The 18,021-nt window shown below is 41.0% G+C and overlaps 1 protein-coding gene and 1 long non-coding RNA gene across 5 annotated transcripts in view; one reads left to right on the forward strand and one right to left on the reverse strand.

The window, feature by feature from the left end:
* The window catches only part of LOC311620763 (alpha-2-macroglobulin-like), a 117,714-nt gene that overhangs the window by 89,673 nt on the left and 10,020 nt on the right, over positions 1–18,021 (forward strand). For 2 of the 4 annotated variants that reach the window (XM_084880412.1, XM_084880413.1), the window contains exons 13-28: positions 201–264; positions 1,857–1,999; positions 2,956–3,105; positions 6,870–7,034; positions 7,686–7,800; positions 9,451–9,568; positions 10,806–11,034; positions 12,480–12,603; positions 12,957–13,078; positions 13,485–13,536; positions 14,842–14,925; positions 15,344–15,520; positions 15,845–15,932; positions 16,742–16,898; positions 17,173–17,247; positions 17,728–17,908. In XM_084880412.1, the coding sequence (XP_084736538.1) occupies positions 201–264; positions 1,857–1,999; positions 2,956–3,105; positions 6,870–7,034; positions 7,686–7,800; positions 9,451–9,568; positions 10,806–11,034; positions 12,480–12,603; positions 12,957–13,078; positions 13,485–13,536; positions 14,842–14,925; positions 15,344–15,520; positions 15,845–15,932; positions 16,742–16,898; positions 17,173–17,247; positions 17,728–17,908 (2,044 nt within the window). The remainder of the gene's footprint in view (positions 1–200; positions 265–1,856; positions 2,000–2,955; positions 3,106–6,869; positions 7,035–7,685; positions 7,801–9,450; positions 9,569–10,805; positions 11,035–12,479; positions 12,604–12,956; positions 13,079–13,484; positions 13,537–14,841; positions 14,926–15,343; positions 15,521–15,844; positions 15,933–16,741; positions 16,899–17,172; positions 17,248–17,727; positions 17,909–18,021) is intronic. The other 2 variants (XM_084880414.1, XM_084880415.1) reach the window with 1 other exon arrangement.
* Positions 1–18,021, reverse strand: part of LOC311620766 — a 107,078-nt gene that overhangs the window by 67,645 nt on the left and 21,412 nt on the right. The gene's annotated exons all lie outside the window — the stretch shown is intronic.

The raw sequence follows: 18,021 nt of genomic DNA on the forward strand, positions 1-18,021 counted from the left end.
TAGACAAACGCTATCTGTGGGGCAAGATTTATGAAGCTCTTGAGAAAGTCTGTTTCTCTTTAGAAAGTTTGACTTTTCGTAGGGTTAACTAATTTTTGCAAGCAGGGGTGCAAAAAAAATAAATAAATAAATAAGCCTATCACATAGAGGGCAAGATTTGAGGTAAGATCCTTTTCATTGACTTTTTTTTTACCCCTCAGATAATGGCAAAGGGAGGCATTGTCCGAACTGGGTTTCATGTACTGACTGTGAAGCAGGAAGACAGTGAGTATTTTCATAATTCCACATTCCCATCTCACTTTGACACATTCAACCTTACACTGCAGAAATACCAGGATTCGTTTCAAATAAAGAGAGGCAAGCTACCTCTAACCCCAATAAAGACGAAGTTGAACCCTAGCTGGTTTGGCTCAGAGGATAGAGTGTGGGCCTGTGGACTGAAGGGTCCCAGGTTTGATTTCTGTCAAGGGCACATGCCTCAGTTGTGGGCTTGATCCCCATTATGGGACATGCAGGAGGCAGCTGATCAATGAGTCTCTCTCATCACTGATGTTCCTATCTTTCTTTTCCTCTCTAAAATTAATAAAGATATATTTTAAAAAGAAGAAGAAGAAATTGAGAGGAGAAAAATATTTTTTCCACCCAATATTTCTTTTCCTTCAGTGTATTCTGTTCAGATTAGTATTTAAAATGTAGATGTAGTGTTTCTTATAGACCATTCTTAGTCCAAACTTTCAAACCAAAAATATTCATGGACCATCTTTGCAAAACAACATTTCAAAATAGTTTTAATCAATGGACTGAAGGTAAAATTTGAGAGTACTTTCTATGTACTAGGTTTTGTGCTGAGTTATTTATATTTATATATAATTTTTCCTCTTCAAAAATAGTTATAATTTATGAAGAATTTAATTGGGTACTTCCACCATTGACTTGGACTCTTCCCATGAATAAACATGGAACAATATAAATCTCTGATGATTTCTCCTATTCCAAGGAAGTCTGAAAGAACGCTTACTAGAAAACTTAACTGTGACTTGCTCTTCTGTTGCTTTTTCATAACAACACAGAAGATGTACAGAAGTTTGATGCAACCTCTGAAGAATTTATGTAGAATCAAAAAATAACTTCCAAAGAAGCACCATGTTCCTCTTAAGAAGAAAAAAAAATAGAATTGCTATTCATAGAGGTTTAAAAATGGCATAAGGATAAATACAATGTGTTAAACTCTTATTATTATAATTCACAACTTCACCTTCTATTTCCCTTCTCCAATGTGAGGTCTAGATCAAATGGCAACCAGGATGTCTCCATACCCTTAGATAGCATCAGAACTTTATATAAGAACTTTAAAATTGGTGATAAATCATCACTTAAGAAAGAAAAAAAGGAGACTTTTGCCGAAACCGGTTTGGCTCAGTGGATAGAGTGTGGGCCTGTGGACTGGAAGGTCCCAGGTTCGATTCAGGTCAAGGACATGTACTATCTTGGTTGCAGACACATCCCCAGTAGGCGGTGTGCAAGAGGCAGCTGATCGATGATTCTTCTAACTCTATCCCTCTATCTTCCTCTCTGTAAAAAATCAATAAAATATTTTTTTTTAAAGAAAGAAAAGAAAAAAGGGGACTTTTAATAAGGCTTCTTTTTCCCTAAAGCTAGAGTTCTTAGAGATAGAGAGTTCTTAGGGATCGTCATCCATTTGTTACATACTGTTTAATATACCTATTACACCTACTAATAGAAATGGTATTAAGCAGACCAGGTTCCTCAATGGCTCTGTGCGACAGAAAACATCCACGCTAGCCCTGGGGATATGTCTAACCCATGATCCCTTCCCCATCGTCTCTGTGCTCCAGTGAAAGGCCATTTCTCTGTGCCGGTCCCTGTGGAACCAGACATCGCTCCAGTCGCTCGATTGCTCATCTATGCCGTTCTACCTGATGGGGAAGTGGTTGGCGATTCTGCGAAATATGAGGTGGAAAACTGTCTGGCCAACAAGGTGGGTGCTTCATACCATGGATTTTTCACACTAAATTAGAAGTTACTATCATTATTATTGTCTACATATGAGCATTGGGACCAAAGGGGTTAAATGAACTCCTACAGGACTTCTGCAAGGTAATGGCAGAGTCACATTAAGAAGCCATGTCACTCTTAGGATGAGGACGGTGAGGGAAAAGGGGTAAGGGCAGAGGGTAGGGTGGGATCCAAGTGGAGGGGAGCTATGGGAGGGAAAAGAGGAACAACTGTAATAATCTGAACAATAAAGATTTATTTAGAAGAGAAAAAAAAAGCCATGTCATTGGACTCTTAGTGCAGAATTCTCATGTAATATCTCTTACCATATGATATGATTCAGAGTATCTTGTTCCCTTCTTCTCTGATGAAATGTTGGGGAATAAGTTTTTAAGACTACTAAAGAGCCAAAAGAAAAACTCAAGGGCATCTAGAACTATTTGCATTCTACCTTGCAGTGAATGAACATTACACAGTATATCAAAGGTAAAAATGCATCTCAAATTTAATAAGCTGCAAAAATAATTAGATGTCATTATAATGGCTTAACTGGTTCTTGGAAATCAAAGTGAAGTGCCAACCACCACAAGGTGCCAACCACCGCAAAGTCAAACAAAGTGATTATGCATTGACTGTAAGTAGCACTCAGAATAGGCAGGTGACCCAGCCAGCATGGCCCAATGGTTAAGCATCGACCTATGAACCAGGAGGCCATAGTTCAATTCCTGGACAGGGAACATGCCTGGGTTGTTGGTTTCATCCCCAGTGTAGAGCATTTGGAGGTAGCTGAACAATATTCTCTCTCATCATTGATATTTCTCCCTCTTCCTTTCTCTCTGAAATCAATACAAATATTTTTTTTAAAAAAGAAAATGCTGGTGAATAGATGGAAATAAGTCAGGAAATTTGTTTTTCTGATCTTTCTCTCCACTTTCACAGGTGGGTTTGAGCTTCAATCCAGAAGTAAGTCTTCCAGCCTCACAGGCCCAGCTGCGAGTCTCAGCTTCTCCTCAGTCACTCTGTGCCCTCCGTGCAGTGGACCAAAGTGTGCTGCTCATGAAGCCTGAGGCAGAGCTCTCCCCGTCCTCGGTGAGTCCACTTGGCCTGAGGCAGGAAGGGCCAAGTAAGGTTCTTCAAGCAAGAAGAAATGCCTTTTTGAGTAGATAGGATCTGTTACAATTATATTCATCTATAATAGGAGTAAATCGTTTTGAGCTCTTTCAGGCATACTTTTTTTGGTGAGAAAGGTATTATATATGAAGATAGATAAATGGGTAGATTACATAGCCTATCTAATAAAGAGGTAATATGCAAATTAACCATCACTCCAAAACACAAGATGGCCACCGCCATGTGGACACAAGATGGCCACAGCAAGATGGCAGGCAATTGTTGTAGGAGATCAGGCCAGAGAGGAGGGCAGTTAGGAGTGACCAGGCCTGCATAAGAGGGCAGTTGTGGGCAATCAGGCCTGCAGGGAAAGGCAGTTAGGAGTGACCGGGCCTATAGGGGAGGACAATTAGGGGTGACTGGGCCTGCAGGGGAGAGCAGTTGGAGGGGACCAGGCCTGCAGGGTAGGGTAGTTGGGGGCTACCAAGCCAGAAGGGGAGGGCAGTTAGGGGCAAACAGGCTGGCAGGGGAGCAGTTAGGCATCAATCAGGCTGACAGGGGAGTGGTTAGGGGAAATCAGGCGAGTGGTTGGGAGCCAGCAGACCTGGATTGTAAGGGGAGAGCAGTTGGAAGGGACCAGGCCTGCAGTGGTGGGCAGTTGGGGGTGACCAAGCCAGAAGGGGAAGGCAGTTAGGAGTGACCAGGCTGGAAGGGGAGGGCAGTTAGGTGCAATCAGGCCAGCAGGGGAGCAGTTAGGCATCAATCAGGCTGACAGGGAAGTGGTTAGGGACAATCAGGCAGGCAGGCGAGTGGTTGGGAGCCAGCAGTCCTGGATTGTAAGAGGGATGTCCTACTGCCTGTTTAGGCCCAATCCATTGGAATTGGGCCTAAACAGGCAGTCAGACACCCCTTGAGTAGTCCCAGATTGGAGAGGATGCAGGCTGGGCTGAGGGACACACAATTTTGTGCATCAGGCCTCTAGTATATATATAAAATCATATTACATCCCAAGTCCCTGAAGTCCTAGAACTCTATGAAACCAATAATGGAGTTTTCTAACTAGTTTTTAACATTTTGAAAAGCCAAACGGAAATGGTATCTTTACTTATATTAAGACTGCACAGGTTTAAAAAAAAAAAAAAGACTGCACAGGTTAAAAGAAATATCAAATTTCTATTTTCATAGAAATTATATCATTTGAAATACTGGATATCCTGAGTTGAACATAATTTCTAGAACTATTTGTGCAGTACATATTTAGTACCTAATGTGTTCTAGGTTTGTCTACTGTGTGTTGAAGTTCTAGGGGTCTAGAAGTGAATTATTTGAAAGACAAAAATCCCCTCATGTGGAACTAGCATTTTCATAGGTTAGATAGACAACAATTATATAATATTCCTTTGGAAAAAAATAAGCAGGGAAGGAAGATGGAGAAGTGTCTAATTTCATTACTTTGCTAATCTAATCAATCAATTTTAAACTCCTCTTCATATAATTTATTTTTATATCTGTCTTACTCTTCCTTTTCAAATGAACTTGAAAACATTATTTTTATTATTTTACAGTTAAAGTTTTATGTATTTGTAAAGATCTGGAGCATTTTGTTCCCTCCCATGAATAATACCTCAGAAAATATTACCCTGTTAGAGGATATATACTTCTTTGTGTACCAGTTTAGAACATATGTCCGTTAACTTTGCTATACACTGAGTCAGTTGCTAACCATCAGCTAGAAACAAAGTTATCATTTCATTCTACCATCTTAAAGATTTGTACAATGTCCTAGATATTGAACTTTTAACCTGTGCAGTCTTTTTTTTTTTTTTTAAACCTGTGCAGTCTTAATATAAGTAAAGATACCATTTCCGTTTGGCTTTTCAAAATGTTAAAAACTAGTTAGAAAACTCCATTATTGGTTTCATAGAGTTTCCTTCCTTAAATAGAAGGAAATAGTTATATTTCCTTCTACCATAGAGTCTAAGTTTTGTCTTTGAACTATGTAACAAAGTATTATGATCCTTACTTATATGTCAGTGTTTCAGGGTTTGTTTGTTTTTCCTAAAATTTTTATTTTCAAAATTATATATATATATATATATATATATATACACACACACACATACTGTCTGTCTTACTCTTCCTGCTGGCCTGCTCACCTCCACCTGCACTCCCCTGTAGGCCTGATCACCCCCCAACTGTCCTCCCCTGCTGGACTGGTCTCCCCCAACTGCCCTCCTCTGCCGGCCATCTTGTGGCCATCTTTTAACCACATGGGGGCGGCCATCTTGTGCAAGGATGTGATGGTCAATTTGCATAATATATATATTAGAGGCCTGGTGCATGAAATTCATTCATGAGGGGGGTGCTCTCAGCTCAGCCTGCACCCTATCCAATCCGGAACCCCTCGAGGGATGTCCTATACCGGGGATCGGACAGTCAGATATCCCTCTCACAATCCTGGACCACTGGCTCCTAATCACTCACCTGCCTGCCAGCCTGGTCGCCCCCAAATGCCCCCTCCCTGCTGGCCTGATCTCCCCTCACTGCCTCTGTGTGCCGACCTGGTTACCCATTACTGCCCTCCCCTGCTGGCCTGGTCACCCCCAACTGCACCCCCACACACACACTGGCCTGGTTGTCCCTAACTGCCCCCCAGCCAGCCTGGTTGCCCCCAACTGCATCCCTCTGCCAGCCTGATCACCCCTAATTGCCCCCCTGCCAGCCTAGTTGCCCCTCACTAACCCCTCTTGCTGGCCTGGTCGCTCCATGCAACCTGCTTGTTCAGTCGTTTAGTCATCCCTCACTAAACCCCCTTCCAGCCTGGTTGCCTTATGCAGCCTGCTTCTTCAGTCATTTGGTCATCCCTCACTAACCCCCATGCTGGCCTGGTCATAGGCATCCATCTTTGTGAGGGTGTGACAGTCAATTTATATATTTCCTCTTTATAATATAGGATATATATGTGCCTAAGCAACCATTATGACCGCATGACCAGAATGACTAGAACGACCAGTCGAAGAGTTGCTATGACATGCACTGACCAAGGGGAAGATGCTCAATGCAGGAGCTGCCCCCTGGTGGTCAGTGTGCTCCCCCAGCCAAGCTCCTGTGGCCCCTCCCCCTGGCCGGCCAGCCACCCCCCATCAGCCCCTGGTGCTAAACCATTAGTAGAGACCTGCTTCTGGGTCAGGGGTTTCGTATGTAGCAGAGCAGCTCCCTCACTGTGATCTATTGAAAGTCAGCCCTCAACACAAGGGTTTGTCTTGCTCCTGTCCTCTCCCTTCCCAGGGGTAGGCCAGGCCACCTGCCCACTGTGGTGGCAGCACAGTGGCAAGGAAAAGAGAAAGAGGGGGGAGAAGTGGGGAACTGTGCAGTGGTGGGGCGCCAGTGATGGCATCGGCATCCGTCACTTCCACCCCTGGCCCAACAATTGTCACCTCCTCTCCCACTGGGACCCTCGGCCCAGGCTGGGACAGGGAACCAGGGGTGGGAGGTGGCAGACATGGCCCCTTCTCCAGGGGAGCCTAGGGCGAGCTCCCTCTTTGGGCCTGGAAGCCAACCTCCCACAGTCCCTCCCCCCCACCACCATATGAATTCATGCACCGGACCTCTAGTCTTCTTTATAAATATCTAAGCAATGAAGATCCTCAAAGACAAATGATGATTATTCTTTTCTTTTATCCTTGCACATAAGAAAAATAAACCACAAATCAGTTTTCCCTTTGTCCTCTGCATTTCTACAGGTTTATAACCTGCTACCAGTAAAGGACCTCACTGGTTTCCCTGAAAGTCTGAATCAACAGGAGGAAGCTGATGGTGACTGTGTCAGTGACCAGGTCCACATCAATGGAATCATCTATTCCCCTGTATCAAGTACAAATGAAAAAGATATGTATAGCTTCCTACAGGTAATTCCTTCTATTGTAGCTGGCCAGTTCCTAAGGTTTACAAACTATTGTATTATATATATTTTTTAATTATTTATTTAGTGCTTTCATATCATAGAGAGGTCAAGTGACTTCTCCAAGGTCACTATAAGTAGCAGATCTACTAATAGCAAAGAGCCAGTACTGTAACTTTTTGGACTACTAATCAAGTTTCTTCTTTTTACTGAAACTCATTTCCTTATTATACTTATAAATATAAAATATATAAAATAATTACTGTTCAAAGTGTTTTTAAAAAATAAAATTACCTTGGTAGGTATACCTATATCCCTTCTACAATTGTGAATACTAAAAGTTTAGTATTAGCTCTAGCCACTTTGGCTCAGTGGATAGAGAGTCAGCCTGCGCACTGAATTGTCCCAGGTTTGATTTGGTCAAGAGCACATGCCCAGGATTGAGTTCGGTCCCCATTAGGGGATGTGCAGGAGGCCATTGATCAATTATTCTCTCTCATCTTTGATGTGTCTCTATCTCTCTCTCCATCTTTCTTCCTATCTGAAATCAATTAAAAAAATGTTTTTTATAAATTTTTTAAGTTTTACATTAAACTAATTGGATTGTTTATTAATTTCAATTTTTAAAAGTATGTGCCTGTGATCATTTTCTTCACAGGATATGGGTTTAAAGGTGTTCACCAACTCAAAGATTCATAAACCCAAAGTGTGTTCATACCATCATCACCAACCCTATGCAATGGCAGGTGTTGCAAGATTATACGAATATTCAGGTAAAATAATAATAATAATAATAAATTGTCTAATATATTGAACCAAATAAAAGGAATTATTAAAAGATAAAATCTGATTAAAATTAATTTTAAAAAAAACTTGTGATTCAGACATATCAAGGTTACAGAGCAATCTGACCCAAAAAAATTCTGATTGTGTCAAGCCCCCACATATGTAAAGCTGAAGAGAACACACAGCAGATTGTGAAAAGTGTTAAAGACAGGGGAAGATGTGCAGAATAAAAGAAGGGATTAATTCTGATTGAAGAATCAGGAAAGCCAGTCATAAAGAATGTGTATCTAGTACATAAAAATATGTGGAGTTCAAAAAAGAAGAGAAAGTTTCAGGCATAGGATCAGTGTAAACAGAAACAGAAATATCCACAAGTCAAGGGCTACATTCTCACCCATCAAGTGAAGAAGTTCCTTAATGTCCCAATAGCATCAGCCATATTCGTGTTGAAATAACACTCACCTGTCAATGATATGGGCTGTTTCTTTGATGAGCCAGATAGTAATCAATCATTTGCTTCTAATCTGAGATTGTCAAATCAAGGTTGAATACAGGTTGAGTACAAACCAAAGAGATTGTCAAATATCAAAAAATTTGCCCTAGCTGGTTTGGCTCAGTGGATAGAGCATTGGCCTGCGGACTGAAGTGTCCCAGTCAAGGGCACATGCCCAGGTTGGGGGCTCGATGCCCAGTAGGAGGCATGTAGGAGGCAGCCAATCAATAATTCTCTCTCATCATTGATCTTTCTCTTTCTTTCCCTCTCCCTTCCTCTCTGAAATCAATAAAAATATTTTTAAAAGGAAAAAAATTCAATGATGAACTATCTGGAATTTAATTATTGTATGTTTGTATTATTATTTATAAATTATATTCTATAATATTTTATCAAATTTATAGTTATGTATGTACAAGTGTATATATATGCACAAATATTTTTTCCAGTGAGCTTTGTTAAATATTTACCAGTACATCATTAACAGAAGTTAAACAAGATAAGAGATCCTAACTCTGACTTTTTGACACAATAAGGAAATAGCTTTTTTTTCTTTAATCCTCACCCAAGGAGTGGAAATATTTTTTTCATTGATTTTTAGAGAGTGGAAGGGGAGAGAGAAAGAGATGTGAGAGAGACACACAGATCGGTGCTTCCCGCATGTTCTCTACCAGTACTCTTTTTGGAATCCTTTATCCTTTCACTCCTATGATCTGTTTTACAAAGCCCCTCTCGTGTTGTCTGGATATGATTTCTCTTTTCTCCCACGGAGAAACATACCAAATGGAAATTTTGATTCCTCCCTCCTCCCACCCCCGAGTCATAGAAATCTTCACTTGCACAATGTGCAGTAGCCACGGAGGACTCCTTTCTGCCCCCACAGGCAATCCAAGGCTCTTCCTGCCTCTGTCTCTAGGTTCTCTGTTTGTGATTCTCTTCCTCCACCTCACTCCTCGCTCATTTCAATAGTTAAGAATTCAGCTAAAATATTACCTTCTCATCGAAGCTTTTCCTTAACACCCAAGTGTCCTCTCCTGGTTCTTATTTCATCACCTTGTTTCTTTTTCTTGTAGCACTTATCACAGTCTCTTATAAGCTTGATCTTTATATTTATTGTTTCTGTCTCCTCCCTCACCCACCCTAGAAGGAATGTCTATGAGAGGCAGCAGCAATGCTTATTCAGAGCAAACTTCAGAGCCTGTCACAGAGACTGTGAGAAAATACTTTCCTGAGACGTGGATCTGGGACTTGGTGGTAGTAGAGTAAGTAACTTCCTTTATATATAAGATGCAACAGTGGATATTCCTCAGAAATTTTAATTTTTAGTTAATTTTTCAATGCCCCAGTATTTAGTTTGGACACATTGCCGGTCTTTTTAGGAGAAATTGGACATAACTACTTCTGCTAGGACAGCTCACTAATAAATTGCATCAGAGCTAAGACATTTTGCACAAATTTAATTCAAAAGTGTCCGGAAAAGAGGCATAAAGACTAAATAAAACCAAGCACTGCATAGATTAACACTCTAAAAAGACCCTTTATTGGTCAGCATTCTTGAATTAAGAACAGAATCAGTAAGGCAAACTATACACAATACTGGTAGAATAGAAAATTATAAACTTGCCCTCAGTGGAACAATATATTTTAGAGATCAAAATTTAAGAACAGCCGAGACCGGTTTGGCTCAATGGATAGAGCGTCGGCTTGGGGACTGAAAGGTCCCAGGTTCGATTCCGGTCAAGGGCATGTACCTTGGTTGCGGGCATATCCCAAGTAGGGGGTGTGCAAAAGGCAGCTGATCGATGATTCTCTCTCATCGATGTTTCTAACTCTCTATATCTCTCCCTTCCTCTCTGTACAAAATCAATAAAATATATTTTTTAAAAAAATTTAAGAACAATTTCAAATTACATATTTAGTTTATAACTATGCGAGGCGCCCAATGCATGAAATTCGTGCAAGAGTAGGCCTTCCTTCCCTCCGGCTGCCAGTACCCGGGACCTGGGCTTCCCTCACAAAGGGAGGGCCCACCCACCTGCCACAACCCACTGGTCAGTGACCTGGGCCTCCCTCTGCAGGGCAATCACCAGGCAGGCCGTAGCTGGGTCCTGACCAATAGCATCGCACCTGCCATGGCTGGCCTGGTGCAAGTAGGTGTCATAGTGTGGTCCCAGATGGTCCTCTAGATGGTCGTTCTGCTGTTTAGCCATTCAGTCGATTTTCATATTACACTTTTATTCTATAGGATTATCCATAATAGATTATACTACAGCTATACGTTCATAGGAGATTCTTATATAGGACTAGACTTTGAAATGACCAGATTTGGGAGAAAAGGAGTTATATGATCCTATTTTAAGCCTTGTTTATACTCTTCCTTATTTGTATTTTTTTCTGAGTGCATCCAAAATCATGACAATAGGATCATTTATAGAGGTTCCTAGAAAGGATTTATTTAATTGCTTATTTTCTGGTCCTCACATTGCCATCCTCCCACAGCTCCTCAGGTGTGGCTGAAGTAGGAGTAACAGTCCCTGACACCATCACTGAGTGGAAGGCAGGGGCCTTCTGCCTGTCCGACAACACTGGGATTGGTCTCTCTCTTCCCACCACTCTCCGAGCCTTCCAGCCCTTCTTTGTGGAGCTCACAATGCCCTATTCTGTGGTGCGCGGAGAAGCCTTCACACTCAAGGCTACTGTCCTAAACTACCTTCCCAATTGCATCCGGGTAAGGACCTTGCTTTCCTAAATTGTACTCGAGGTTAATGAAATTAAAATTGCATTCCTAGGAATGCTACTAGTATCACACTCCTGTGTGGAAAATGGGCTTATCAGAAGAAGAGTTCTATTAGATATTCATGTGCATATTCACAACTACAGTTGTTGATATCTGAGTCCCTTTTTCTTCCCCTTTCTAATATTTTTTAATTAAATTGACTAGGGTGACATTGGTTAATAACATTAATATAGATTTCAAGTGTTCATTTCTATGATACATGATCTGTACAATGCATTGTGTGCTCACCGCCCACAGTCAGATCATCTTCTGTCACCATCTATTTGGCTCCCTTTTCCCTTTGCTACCCCCACTCTCTTACTTCTGGTCATCACCATACTATGGCCTTTGTCTTTATTTTCAGTTTTATATTGCACACATGGGTGAGATTGTATGGTTCTTAGCTTTTTGTGACTAACATTTCACCTAGCATCATATTCTAAAAGTCCATCCATGTTGTCTCAAGTTTCTGACTCATCACAAACTTCTAAGGTTCGGAAGTTTGCGTCCTCTAAAGATTTCTGATATGGACATCAAAAATCAATAGGCATCATTTACGTGTCTTAGATACTTCAAGGTTCCAACCTTTACATTCCCATATATTTAACTTTTCATGTATCATTGATTAAAAATTATTTGTGAGCACCTTACATCTGCTGAAACCATAACTGTTTACAAATCTCATGTACTCTGCTGGGAAAGCTGAGAGAATGGTCAAGATTTCAGGCCAAAGTAGTAGAGCTCCCACAGGTACGTCATCGTGATGTTTCCTCACCTTCGGTCCTACCACATGAAAGAGCAGATTATACCAAAACTAATGGCCCGGTGCACGGATTCGTGCGTATTGAAAGGAAATTCATTAGAAGGTGGCCAGCGGGATGGGACTGGGCAAGATAGCCGGGTATGCCCTGGAGCCAATCCCCCATGGTCCCTCTCCGACTGCCCATGGCACCACAGCTCGAAGGGCATCTGCAGTCACTGGTCACCGCAGCTCAGCAGTAAACCAGATTCAGGGCCAACAGTGCTCCAGCATCAACAACAACCCGCGGCCAAAGGTGGAATCACACGGCCCCGTGAGGAATCAGGCTCACTCCTCTCTGGTTCTAGGGTGGTCACCCGAGAACCGCTGCTGCCAAGTCACCACAGCTCGGCAGCTCCTACATTGAGCGTCTGCCCCCTGGTGGTCAGTGCACATCGTAGCTACCAGTCAGATGGTCGAACAGTCGGCGGGCCGCTTAGGCTTTTATATATATAGATACTAATATCTCAAGTTCAATTCTACCTATAAGGTCTTCAATATTAGGCAACCTGAAATATAACCACTCTCCAAAATGCTTTATTCCACACCATCCTTCTTTGGTCCTCTGATCTCATCTCTGTCTAATGTGTGATTTCAGGTCAAGGTGCACCTAGAAGCTTCTCCTGCATTCCTAGCTGTCCCAGGGGAGAAGGAAGACTCTCGCTGCATCTGTGGGAATGGACGACAAACTGTGTCCTGGGCAGTAACTCCAAAGTCATTAGGTGATGGACTGATTCCTAAAACTACTCAATCCTGCTTCAAGATTGTATATCAGTGGGATTCTTATATCTAGTTCTACTTCCCCCAGGCAAAGACACCCCCACCTCAGATGGTAGACTTTTTCTTTTCTTTGTCTTTTATTCTAGGATGTCTAGAAGGATATTTTTACTTCCCTTGCCTCCATTTCCACATCACATGCTCAGTATCATTATTCTCTAGTTTGTGCTGCTTCTATTCCTGCTCCTGTGTTTTTAAAACAAAACCAAAAAAAGGGGGGGTGCAGAACATTTCTAAATCTCGGAGTTTAGAGAAATAGAAGAAAGGGGAGACTCACCTCTACTGGCCCTTTTTTCAGGGTCTGTGAATTTCACCGTGAACGCAGAGGCACTGGCATCTCAAGAACGGTGTGGGACTGAGGTGGCTGTGGTCCCTCAATATGGAAAGAAAGACACAGTCATCAAGCCCCTTTTGGTTGAAGTGAGTAAGCCTGCCCATTTATAGGTAACAATGTGTCAATGAAAAAAAAAATGGTGAATTCAGTTGAAATTATACCTTTTAGGTAAGAAGGGCTGCATAATATGCAGTCATGAGATATTTCATAATATTATTTTGTAGATATTGATATACATATCTGTACCTGTCTCTATCTCTGTCTTTCCATCTCTTTCTTAGTTTATTTTCACATTTCCCCCTCACTTTCTCATCTATCAATCTGTCGCCTTCATATTGCTTTTGCTTATAGAATTTATTTATATGATACATTTGAAAAATCAGTTCTAGTTCTTCTCTTTACTATTAAGAAATTTGCGGTAACCCTACCAATACAAGTGTCCTGAAAGTCAGTCCATTCTCTCCTCTAATTTTCCTTTCTTTCCCTATAAAGCCTGAAGGAATAGAGAAGGAAGCAACATTCAACTCCCTGCTTTGCCCATCAGGTAAGAATCAGCCTTCATAATTAAAATAACATTAATTAAAGTTTGTATAACATTTGAAGCTCAAAGAATTTTATATATTACTAGAAGCCCAGTGCATGACATTCATGCACTCAGGGAGCAGGGAGGGTCTCCTCAGCCTGGCCTGTGCCCTTTTGCATTCTGGGAGCCCTTAGGGAAGTGGTTCTCAACCTTCCTAATGCTGTGACCCATTAATACAGTTCCTCATGTTGTGGTGACTCCCAACCATAAAATTATTTTTGTTGCTACTTTATAATGTCTTGGGTAAAGGTGTGTTCTGCGTCCTGAAGGAACCTGGCAGAGAGCTTTGCACCCCAAAGCCAGGTGTGATGCCAGGTTGGTGACACCATCGGGGATGTTCAGGGCAGCCATGCCCCAGGACCTTCAGCCACCAGGATAGCCACCCCAGGGGCTCCACAGTCACAACCCCTCTTGCCATCCACCTATGGCAGCTCCCCATGCTCTTTCTAGAACACACCTTAGAGGGCCTGCATCAGCTGGGGTCAGGCCAGAGACTGGATTGTCTCAGGTATTTGATAGGTGCAGAGACTCGGCCTCACCCTGGATCTGCTAACAGCTGCTCCCACTGCAGGAGCAGCCACTCATCCCAGTCTGCCACGAGACACTCCCCCTGTGGAAGCACACTGACCACCAGGGGACAGCTCCTGCATTGAGCCCCCTAGTGGTCAGCATGCATCATAGCAACTGTTCAACTGGTCGTTCTGATTATTCTGCCATTTAGTTGCTGGGCTTATACATATATATATATATACACACACATTTAATATAAGATCTATCCTATTAGCAAATGTTTATGTATACAATACAATATTGTTAACTATAGGCACTATACTGAATGGTAGATCTCTAGAACTGATGCATCTTGAGCAACTAAAACCTTGTACCCTTTGACAAAAATTTTATTAATTTTATAAGGAAGAAATGTAGCATTAAGATAAATACACTTCACTTTTTTTCATCTTCATGTAATTCACCAACATTAGAATGGCAGCAAATGTATGCTTAGTAGCAGCAATTGTTTATTTTCAATGAATCAAATTTTTTCATCTTTGCCCCTCCCCTATGTCTAGGGTTTCCATAAAAATACTATTTTCTTATCTGTGAAATCTGATTTTAAGATATAAAAAACTGGAATATTAAAAGAGAGACAGCTTTTCAGAAGTTTAGGTAAGACATAGTTCTGACTTCTTGGTCTTAGAGCTGTTCAGGAAGATAGATAGCAGAAATAGTTTTCTTTATGGCTGACTTGTTGTTTTTTTTCTCTAGGTGCTGAGGTGCCTGATCAAGTATCTTTGAAGCTGCCACCAAATGTGGTAGAAGACTCTGCCCGAGCCACCTTTTCAGTTTTGGGTAAGTCTCCAGCCCAAGAAGATTACTCTAGTACTAGAGGTTTGATGCATGGAATTCATGCAAGAGTAGGCATTCCTTCCTCCGGCTGCCAGCACCTGCTTCCCTCTGGCATCCAGGACCCAGGCTTCCCTCGTCTGGAAGGACACCTGTTCTAGTTAGCATATTAGACTTTTATTATTTTAGATATTGACAGTTTTTACTACATTTTTTCCCATAAATACTTTCTCAAAATAACAATTGTAATTTAAACTCCTTTATTCTCTCTTGTTTATTGATTCCAATCATACTTCTATCCCTGGAAGATTTACCTTTCCTAAAAATCCTCATTTCTTTACCCTAGCTAATAATTTATTTACTTACGATTCTGATAAGTTATCATTGATAAACTTTATGACTTCCTATCTCTCCCATTCCTCAGGAGACATATTAGCCTCTGCCATGAGAAACACGCAGAATCTCCTAAAAATGCCCTATGGCTGTGGAGAACAGAATATGGTCCTCTTCACTCCTAATATCTATGTTCTGAATTATCTAAATGAAACACAGCAACTGACTCCAGAGGTCAAGTCCAAGGCCATTGGCTTCCTCAATACTGGTGAGTGACTGAATGAGTGAGTGAAAACTTCACAGTATTACTTCAACAATAGATTGGATTTCCCAATAGGCTTGAGTTACTTATCAATACTATGATACATTAGCTTATTATACTATATATGATAGTTCTTATGATAAGAATACTATGAAAGTTAGTTTCATGGTAATTATCCAGGGTCCAAACTCCAATAAAATGTTTTGGACTGAGAACCTTCTAACATATGACAGCAAATTTTTAAAAATATCACAAGGCCAAAGCATTTTGATAATTCTCTGGCTACAGCATGTACAATCTTTCATACTGTTTCATAAACTTCCACTCCAGGTTACCAGAGACAGCTGAACTACAAGCACTCTGATGGCTCCTATAGTACGTTTGGGGAGACATATGGCAGGAGCATAGGCAATACCTGGTAAGAAAAAGTTTTTTTGAGTTATTTTTGTACCAGCTAATTTACATACATTATCAAAATTATATCTGCAGTAATGTTATCAAATATGTATTATTAAGCCTATACTTGATTCTTCTAGATAAATACAGCAAGATTAGCAAGGTAACAAATAGAAAAGCTGAGATTAAAATACATGTATGCTACACTTGACCCCAAAATTTATCCTGTTAATAATACATCAAGGTCTTCTTCTAAAATAGTTTGTTGTTTTTTTCTAAAAACTATTCCCATAATCAGGAGCATTTTAATGATATGGCCAATGAGCATATATATAACTTCACGTTCACTTCAGATTATATTATGTTTAGATCACACTCAACTTAACTGAGAATAAATTCACCAATAGAAGGAAAGAAATGAGAAGGACCTATGATATGAAACAGTTTTAAATCTGTAAGGCAAAGATTATTAGAGGTTGTTATTGCGTGTAAGACTTGTATATTAGATCTGCCATCTATCAAAGGAAAACTCTAAAGAAAAGATTTAAAGCCTTACTCAAATACGTTTTGTTTATTTTATTTTTTAAGTAACATTACAAGTACTTAGACTCTTTGTAGCAAAGAGGATGTGTGTCAGCAAGGAAGTATAAGACCTTGCAAATTAATTCCAGTTAGTGGTCCAAAGGAGATGGAAGCTCTTCATACACAAGAATTCCTATTAGATGACTTATATCAATGTAAAAAGTGTTCTATGAAGCCTAATGCTGCAAAGTGGTTGTAAAGCCATTTACGTAACAACATAAATATCATCATCACTTCCTCCCCTGTCAGGCTCACCGCCTTTGTACTGAAGACTTTTGCTCAGGCTCGAAGTTACATCTTCATTGATGAAGCACACATTAATCAAGCCCTCGCCTGGCTCTCCCAAAAACAGAAGGACAATGGCTGTTTCAGAAGTTCTGGGTCACTGCTCAACAATGCCATTAAGGTGAAGTGTTCTCACACCTTTGATTTGTCCATTCTGAGGCAAATCAAGGAAAAGAAGAGGTGGCAATAGCCTAGGAATTCCTTAGGGAAGGTATCAGAAGAAAATAAAACCTGAATAGTAGCAAGAAAGAAGGGATAACATTTAGGTTGATTGTGATATTTTGCTCCCTTGGGATGAATATGGGAAAGGATAAATTCCATGACAGTAAAAAACAGAAAGCTGACTAAGAGTCTTGTCAGAAGTTACATGACTCACATCTCTCTCATGTTTGCAGGGTGGAGTAGAAGATGAAGAGACCCTCTCTGCCTATATCACCATTGCCCTTCTGGAGATTCCTCTTCCCACCACTGTAGGTACCACCTCCTTCCCCTGCTGAAGCTTGATTCTGGATGCCATGAAACTACTAACTTGCTGTGCGAAATATCACCCTACTAAAAGCCATGTGTCAGCTTTCCTTCTAGTATGCAATTCCAATGCTTCCCAGCTCAATAGAGAATTTGGTCACTCCATTAAGAGATTTACATTTTCCCAGTGATGCTCCTGGGTTATTCCCTAACCATTCCCTCCCCAACACACACACACACACACACACACACACACACACACACACACACAATGAATTTGAAAGATAAGGCCTATGTTCCTGCCTTATAAATGAGAGAATAACAGATAAAAAAAAAAAAAATACTGTTCTCTCTGTCCATAAGAATGAGGATAGACAAATGCATTTGAAATCATTTTTCACTTCCGTTCTACAATCTGCATTTACATGGGAATGCTAGTCTCCCTGTTCACACAACTCAGTTCCCTTCTTGTTGTCCCTTCACAGCACCCTGTCGTCCGTAATGCCATGTTCTGCCTGGAATCAGCCTGGAAGTCAGCAAAGGAAGGAAACCATGGAAGCCATGTCTACACCAAGGCACTATTGGCCTATGCTTTTGCCCTGGCAGGTAACCAGGAAAAGAGGAATGAAGTACTCCAGTCACTTAATGAGGAAGCAGTGAAGGAAGGTGAGAGCATACCTGAAATCTTTCTTTCATCCCACGTTCTCTTTATCAAATACACTACTAAATTGCAAAAATCTCCTCCACCTACCTCCTGTGATCCCTTTCTTCCGTCTTTT

Source organism: Pipistrellus hanaki (genome assembly GCF_964339955.1).
Source record: "Pipistrellus hanaki genome assembly, chromosome: 3".
In the NCBI taxonomy this organism is placed as follows: domain Eukaryota; kingdom Metazoa; phylum Chordata; class Mammalia; order Chiroptera; family Vespertilionidae; genus Pipistrellus; species Pipistrellus hanaki.